This window comes from Muntiacus reevesi, chromosome 18 (genome assembly GCF_963930625.1).
Source record: "Muntiacus reevesi chromosome 18, mMunRee1.1, whole genome shotgun sequence".
Taxonomy (NCBI): Eukaryota; Metazoa; Chordata; class Mammalia; order Artiodactyla; family Cervidae; genus Muntiacus; species Muntiacus reevesi.
Window position 1 is genome coordinate 22,450,005 of NC_089266.1, and position 8,422 is coordinate 22,458,426.

The 8,422-nt window shown below is 58.7% G+C and overlaps 1 protein-coding gene across 1 annotated transcript; it reads left to right on the forward strand.

Annotated features, from left to right (window-relative positions):
• The first annotated feature begins 1,088 nt into the window (after window positions 1-1,088).
• NEUROD2 (neuronal differentiation 2) lies at window positions 1,089-2,237 on the forward strand. Its single transcript, XM_065910830.1, has one exon. It carries the CDS (start codon window positions 1,089-1,091, stop codon window positions 2,235-2,237), a length of 1,149 nt encoding a protein of 382 aa, XP_065766902.1.
• Window positions 2,238-8,422: the final 6,185 nt, after the last annotated feature.

Below are 8,422 nucleotides of genomic sequence, written 5' to 3' on the forward strand. Positions count from 1 at the left end.
GGGGGGCAGCTTCTTCGGCCGACAGGACGGTCCCCAAATCCCCCCTTCCTGGGATGATGCCCCCTCATGGGGTGGGCATCGGAGGAGCCCTGGGTTTCCTCTCGCGTAAGGGGCTGCAGCTCAGGGGGCTGCGGAGGGAGGCGTCTCTGCCCGCCTGGGGCTTGGGGAGGAGGGGGAAGCAGGGTCATGGGGGGCGTGAAGAGCCTGAGATGGGAACCCCCCATGGTTGTCCCGGAGGAACCTTCGACCTTTCCCTACCACCGGGAAAAAGAGAGAGAGAAGCAAACAAGCAAATTTGGATTTTTTTTTCCTATCAATCCCGAAATACAACGAGATCTGAAGAGCCGTGTGGGAGGGAGGCAGTTTAAAGGGGGGAAGGGGGTCCCCGACCGCAGGGGAGACGGACGGGGCTCGCTTCTCTCCGTCTCCTCCCCACGCCCGGGTTTCTCAGCCCTCGCCGCCCCGAGCCGGCTCCGGGAGCTGGGGACGCCCGGCTAGAGGAAACGATCCTCCCGCCTCTGGAATTGGGGCTGCGGGGGTGGGGGCCGAGCCGAGGGCGGCGCGCGGCCAAGTTGCAAATTGGATTAGGGAGCGTGGGGGTGAGAGCCACGGGAGGGTGAGGGAGCAGGGCGGAGGGGCCCGGGCCGCCGGAGCCGCCGAGCGGGGCAGCTGTCCCCACCGGCGGCCGCCCAGCCTTCCTCCAACGCCCGGAGAGAACAGGCTTTCCGGGTGATCGTGCAGCCTCCCCCCGGCGAAGAGATCTGCTCCCTAAAGCCTCAGCTCCGTCCCAACCACACCCGGAGATGACCCGGCGCGGGGAGCGGCCCCTCGTTCAGGCGAGGGGTGGAGCCGGGGCCCAGCGCTGGGGAAAGGGCCTGGGCCGAGATCCCGAGCGCGCGGCCGGGGCAGGGCTGGGCAGGCTCGGGGTGGGGCAGGCGGAGGAGGTGGGCATCCAGGGCTCCCCGGGCAGGAGTCCGCACTGGACTCGGGGGTGGAGGCGGGTGGAGGGGGCGCGGCATGAACCCAGCGCGCCCCTAACTCTGTGTTCTGTGTCTCCCCTTCCCGCCCGCCGGGCGTCCTCAGGCACCATGCTGACCCGCCTGTTCAGCGAGCCCGGTCTCCTCTCGGACGTGCCCAAGTTCGCCAGCTGGGGCGACGGCGACGACGACGAGCCGAGGAGCGACAAGGGCGACGCACCGCCGCCGCCTCCGCCTCAGTCGGGGCCCGGGGCTCCGGGGCCCGCCCGGGCCGCCAAGCCCGTCCCTCTCCGTTCCGACGAGGTGCAGGAGGCCGCGCTGGCCGAGGTCAAGGAGGAAGGCGAGCTGGGGGGTGAGGAGGAGGAGGAAGAGGAGGAAGAGGAAGGGCTGGACGAGGCCGAGGGCGAGCGGCCCAAGAAGCGCGGGCCCAAGAAGCGCAAGATGACCAAGGCGCGCCTGGAGCGCTCCAAGCTGCGGCGGCAGAAGGCGAACGCGCGGGAGCGCAACCGCATGCACGACCTGAACGCGGCGCTGGACAACCTGCGGAAGGTGGTGCCCTGCTACTCCAAGACCCAGAAGCTGTCCAAGATCGAGACGCTGCGCCTCGCCAAGAACTACATCTGGGCGCTCTCGGAGATCCTGCGCTCGGGCAAGCGGCCCGACCTGGTGTCGTACGTGCAGACGCTGTGCAAGGGCCTGTCGCAGCCCACCACCAACCTGGTGGCCGGCTGCCTGCAGCTCAACTCGCGCAACTTCCTCACCGAGCAGGGCGCCGACGGCACGGGCCGCTTCCACGGCTCGGGAGGTCCGTTCGCCATGCACCCCTACCCGTACCCGTGCTCGCGCCTGGCGGGCGCACAGTGCCAGGCGGCGGGCGGCCTGGGCAGCGGCGCGGCGCACGCCCTGCGGACCCACGGCTACTGCGCCGCCTATGAGACGCTGTACGCGGCGGCGGGCGGCGGCGGCGCGAGCCCGGACTACAACAGCTCCGAGTATGAGGGCCCGCTCAGCCCCCCGCTCTGCCTCAATGGCAACTTCTCGCTCAAGCAGGACTCGTCGCCCGACCACGAGAAGAGCTACCATTACTCTATGCACTACTCGGCGCTGCCCGGCTCGCGGCCCACGGGCCACGGGCTGGTCTTTGGTTCGTCGGCTGTGCGCGGGGGCGTCCACTCGGAGAATCTCTTATCTTACGATATGCACCTTCACCACGACCGGGGCCCCATGTACGAGGAGCTCAATGCGTTTTTCCATAACTGAGACCTCGCGCCTGCCCCTTCCTTTTTTTTTTTTTTTTTTTGGCCTTTGCCCGCACCCCTGCCCCCAACCTCCCCACCCCCCCAGCGCAGGGGCACACCCACCTACCCCAGCGCGGGGTTCGGGGAGCGGGCCGACGGTTCTGCCGCTCTCCTGGGCAGCGCGGTCCTCTTATCTGTGGGTGCCCGTCCTAGGGGCCTCGCTTCCCCCAGGGGACTCGCCTTCTCTCTCCCCAAGGGGTTCTCTCCTCCTCTTTCCCAGGGAATTCTTCTACAGGGACCCTCTTCGGGCACTCTCTGGAGACCCCTCCCCCCATTCCCAATTCCTGCACTGTTCCTCTTCCCCTTTCCCCCTGCAGGCCCAAAGGCTTTGGTAAGGGGGGCAGCTGAGCTGTGGTATACTGTTTTCCTTCTATTATTATTATTATTGAAACAGTCACCGAGCTGCCGAGGAGCCGGGCGCCCCCTCTTTCTTGAAAAGGGCATAAGTCTGGGCGCCAAACCTGGACCTGGAAGCCCTCACCCCCAACCCCTAGTCTGAGCGTTTTGTGATTTTAATTTTGGCGGGAGGGAAAGATTGAGAGGAAAGAGAGAGGCCAAGATAATTTGTAACTAGAGTCCATTTCTCCCCTTTTCCTTTTTTAAACAAACATACCTACAAAAAAAAAAAAAAAAATCTGAGGCGACGGAGGCCGAACGCAGAGTCCGGATCAGAAAAAAACGCAGTAAGAACTTTTAGAAGCAATAAAAGGCAAAAAATACTACTACCAATAATAAAAAGACACAAATATCTATGCAAGGAGGTTCTGACTGAGCCTAGCGGCCCGGCCGGCCCCGGGATGCCCCTCCGGGCCCGCGGGCCGCGCCGCCCAAGCGCGGATCTGTGCACTTTGGTGAAGTGGGGGCCGGCGCTGCCCCCTCCCCTCCCCAGGTTCTTACAATCAGAGACTCCGAGATTTGGGGCCCCAGTGCCACTGCCCTCCCCCGCCCCGTCCCCGTTGTGCGTCATGCTGTTTTTTAAAAATCTGTTTCCAAATTTGTATGGAATGGCAAACTGTTGGGGGGTCGGTTTGGGGAGGGAGGGTTTGCATGAAAGACACACACGCACGCCACACCGCACGCACACGCAGGCCCAGAGCCGGCGTTGGGGGGCAGAGGGAGGAGAGCTCGCCGCCCCCCAACCCCCCTCAGGCGACTCTATCCCTTCCCGGGACAAGGGTGGAGACCCAGACCTGAAGGCAGCCCTTCCCTACTGTGCCTCTTTGGGCCTCAGGCGCCCGGCGATTTCCGGTGGCTGGAGAGGGAGTTTTTGTCCGAGGCATCCTCTTGGCTCTGGCTGACAGGTGGGCAGGGAGACGGCTGAGGACTCCTCCTGGAGGTTTCCCAAAAAAAGGGGGGGCAAAAGGAGAACCTCTCCCCACCGGAGGCAGGAGATCAGACATCCAAACACACGATGCAAAAATGCAAACCCACAGGCGAAACACCCACACACTCACACGCAATTTTACCTTCCTCTTGTAGCGAAGATGAAACTCCCGTCGGACACCCGAAGTGCATTGCGTGTTTCTGTTCAGTTTAATGACGATTAATAAATATTTATGTAAATGAGATGCAAAGCCGGACCGGTTTTTCACGGTGGCCTCGTTTCATTCTGGGCATTGAGCTGGGACTCAGCGTGATGAAAAAACAGAGTCAACGACTGTGTGGTGGCCAGGTAGAGGAACCCTGGAAATTCCTGGGTAGGATTCCCACACTACAAACCCCCTCACACCCACCCACTGGGCACCGAAACAGCTGCACTTGCTGCCCCTCACAGACCTTACACAGACTCACACACGCCCCCAGCACAAAGCATTGCGCTAAACTCATTACACTCCTTCAGTTCCCTAACATGCACATGCACCTCTTTTGAAAACAAAATATCTTTTCATCACTGAAAAATAACCAAGATGAGAGCAGTCGGTCATTTTACAATCCTTTGCCCACTGTTGCAAAAAAAATGAGTGTGTAGAAATCAAGAGAAAACCATTTGAGCCAGACAGGAATGCTTTTAAATAGAAAAACTACCAGGTTATGAGAATGAAATATTAATGGAAGAAGTCTTTCCAGTCTTACATTTAAAATTTCAGTGGACTCAAGGGAATCAGCCATTTCCAACCTCAAGAATATTGAAATTTGTAGAGGTGTTGATGAAGTTGATGGAACACCCACAGAGTTCTGTGAAGGGGCCTGAGTCTAGGAGCCTGGGAGGTCGATAGAGCGGAGCCTGACATAGCCACTAGCTTCCCCTGACCAGACAGAGAGAAGCCTTCTGATCCACACAGGGACAACCCCCTTCCTGCCTGGTGCTGCTCCTGGGCGAAGGACGCCCTCAGGCAGACGGCCCAAGCCACTTCCTCCTCTCAGGCAAGGTAACCTCAGGGTTCTCTTTCTCTGAGCCTCAGGAGCAGAGGCTGCTCTGAACTGACTTCCCCCGCAAAGAACAGTACCCCCCACTCCAATCCAGACACCAGTGCTCACTGGAATATTTGGAGAGGGGTCTAAGTCCCAAACACTGGCCATCCCAAAGCCTGAACACACTTAGGAGTACCACAATGGCCCTGTTTCTGACTCTGCTTATTTAAATTATTTTTGCAAAAACACTTCTCGTTTTAGAGCTGAAATGGAGGTTGTAGTGTTGAGTTTGGGGCTTGAAGTCAGGCACACTGAGGCTTTTAAAGGTTGGCCCCAAGACCGCAAGATGCAAGCATCCTGACAAATGAGAAAAGGGAAAGGCACTTGAAGGACTCACTAGGCGCGAAAGGGTCCATCGGATTATACTCTCTGACCTTGAGCTCCGCGGCTCCCCTGAAAGACCAACCCAGTAGAGACCTTGCTCTCCCTCCTCCGCCCCGAGAATGCTGGAGGCGGAGGTGGAACCGGGCCGGGAGCTGTCCACTCCCGGGTGCTGACTCCCGTTCAGCCTCTCGCTGTCCCGCCCCAAAGGGAGGCCGAGCTTCCCTAGCCCCGGGGAGCGCCGCACAGCGTGAGGCCCCTTCCCAACGCCCGGTCTGCCGGAATTCTGGAAAGAATTCTCCCGCAGTTTTTGGAGAATTTCACTGGAATCCTTTCAAAATTTCACCTCCTTCTCGGGAATTCTCATAGGATTGCTTCTCCAGCGTGAGATTTAGAACTGGGCCTTTCGTTCTGAGTTTTCACCCCTTTCGGTGGTCTAAGGGTGGGTGTCTTATAGACCTTAAAATCACCCCTACTTTGGGAGAGAAAAAAATCGGTTCACCTTCAACCTCCCTCGTTTCTTACATGGAGTATGGGCCAAAGTGATCATCTCAGACCCGAATCTGAAGGAGTCAGATCTGTTCATGGCATGGGGCATGGCCTGGCAGGAAATGGGAGAGAAAAGGAACTCAGTACACATCCCGAGACCTGAGTCTTATCCTGCTCTAAGAACAAGGTTAATTGGGTTTCCCTCCCAAAGCTGGTTTTCCAGAGCCTGCTCTGAAGTCCCAGTCCGGGCAGGATTCAAGTGACTTGGGACCAGAGGCAAAAGATCCCTCTACTTGGCTCCCCTGGGCAGACCACAGACTCCAGCGCTTCTCTCCTCTGGCTCCTCCAAGCAGCTTGACTCTGTTTTTGAAGCTGGATTCCAGCCCACTTCCAAGGATGCTGATGACTCTAGGGCCACTGTGTCTGTGGTCACTTTGGGCAGGTCACTTTGGGGGAGGGGTCACTTTGGGGGAGGGGATCCCTAGTGCCTCCGCTTCCTGAGAATCCAACGTCCACACGAGCTGCCCCTTTCCCAATTACTGACCCTTCCCCCACACTCTCTGCTTTCTAGCTGCGATTTGTCCTCGCATCGCCCCCCTCGCCAACACTCAACTTCCCTGGTGAGATGGCGAGGTGAGCAGAAGAAGAAGATGCACGCCGACACGCGGCCCCAAACTCCCCCTCGTAGGTCTTTTCCTGGCCTGCTTGTGCGCGCACACACAGTGAACCTCCAGGAACAGAAGGAGGTGTGTGTGTTGGGGCGGGGGGAGAAAGGGGCCAGAGCGGTGGGAGGGAGCGGGCAAGGGGAAAAGTTGCAGAGAGGACGCCTTCCTCGCGCCTTAACCTGAGCAAAGGAATCTCCAAGCAGGAACTAGTCGGCTCGGCTCAGCTCCTGGGCAGCCAAACTGGAGGCTGGAGCTGAGATCAATCTGGAGGGTGTCCTCCCCTTGGTTTTCTCACCCCCGTTCAAAGTTCAGCGTTTGGAAGCGACTGGGAAATAGAAGTTTCTCTATGTCCAGGTCATTTGTATATCAGGGGAAACAGAGAGGAAAGAACTGCTGATGATCTCCTCTCTGTTTAACCCTATTTCACCCAGGATCTGAACACTGACCCCCTCACCCAGTGAACCCCTGGCTCTGGTTTCATCACCCAGAGGGACAGCTCAACAAATCACTGAGTACAATCCAGGGAAACCGAGCCCCACTGGCGTCAGAGACAGGGAAGTCCTGACTCTCCCTAGATTCCACTGGCTTGTGTTTACTTTTCTCTTTTTCCCTTTTATGGGAAGTCCACAAGCTGGGGATGCAAGGATCTCTCCCAGAAGTCAGAGATTTCATTCCCTCTTGGGCAACTTTGCTTCTTCCTCTTCCCCAGAACCTTTAACCTGAGATTACCTGCTCCTTGGAGGAATCTGTTGATTTGAGGGAACACTGGGACTGAGGGATAGATCTAGATTCCACAGTTTAATTCTCAAGGAAGGTGGGAAGAAAGAGATAGTGGAGGCCAGGCCTGACCAGCCTTGGTCTTGACCTCCACTCTCAGGCTCCCCGTGTGACAAGAGGGGTCAGACCAGTATTCCTGCCCCTGTGTGCTCAAAGGAGAAAGCTTTTTCTTCTGCTGAGAGGTGGGAGGGGGCAAATGGGCTCAGCCATCACAACAGGCTTCTCAGCTCACAGCCCAAGACACGGTCACTTTTCTTTCTTTAGGACTGGGTGCCCAGGCACTGGCCACACAGCCCCGTGATGACCTGGGGCGTGAAAAAAAAAAACCTAAAACACTGTTGCTTTTCCAGATCCTAAAAGTGGCTTCTGCCTTTCTATTCCACATTCATTTAAAATTCTGGACCAAGTTTTCCTGTTTGAGGGACAGTAAGAAAAGGTGCAGACACCTTGGGAGGGTCATTTTGCTCTCTGAAGTTTTCTCCACCCTCAAGCACTAGGGTAGGAGCGCCTCACCTGCTCTGGAGTGCCAGCCTGAGAAGGCCCCGACCAAGCTCACAAGCAGGCAGGCAACCGCTTCCTGTGGGCTGATGCCAAGGGATGGGAAACTCAGCCCCCTAGTACAGGGAGAGGAATCTGGGGTGCTCAGAGGGGGAGAGAGCCAGGGAACCCCAGAGATGTTGGCTGTGCCAGGGGAGCGGGGACACTGCGTTGGGTGGAGACGCTGCCCAGATGCGCGCCTGGGTGTGGCTCTGGCGCAGCCAGCTCGCCTGCCCGCTCCAGCGCAGGAACCCGGCACAGTCTCCCAGGGTTGACTAAGGCTGCAGAGTTCCACGGCCAAGTGTGTGCCTGTCCCGTCATTCGGACCTTTCTGGGCTTCTCTCCACCTCTGTCTGCGTCTCATTCCTCTTTTCGAAATTAATTGAATTAGGAACGGGTCTTTCTGGGGCGCTTCCGCTTCTCGCCCGAGGCTGCGGCTAGCCAGGAGGCCAAGGCTGAGAGGTCAGGTCCCACCAGGGCCGAGAGAGCCACCCCCCCCCAGCCCCTTTGCGGACCCGCGTGCCAGTTCCTACCCTCAGCCAAGTCTTCGCCAAGGGCACAGCTGGGCGGGGTCTGGGCAGTCCGCCCGGCTTGGGACATCTGTTCTCGCCAGAGTCGCATTAAAGGCGAGAGGTGGGGGTGGTGGGGGCTCAGAACCAACCCCTCAATCCCGAGTCGATACCTGCTTTTTCGACCGCAGGCGGCGGCAGCAGGGGACTGGACTCAGAGTTTTTTTCTTTCCCCTTGGGAAAAGCGAGCGAATCGTGAGGGGCAAGTGCGGATTTCTCTTTTGCCTTCATCTGTCCTGCTTCTTAATCAGATGCCACATCTGGCCTCTCTCCTGGAGGGCAACAGGGCACTCCGGCCCCGCGGGAGGTGCCCGGGAGTCCCCGGAGGCGCCGGCGCCCAGGATACCACGGGCCGGCCGGGTGCGGAACGGATCCCG

Bases quoted from the DNA above. Each gene is read 5' to 3' on its own strand.
- NEUROD2 (XM_065910830.1), top strand. From the start codon at position 1,089: ATGCTGACCCGCCTGTTCAGCGAGCCCGGTCTCCTCTCGGACGTGCCC.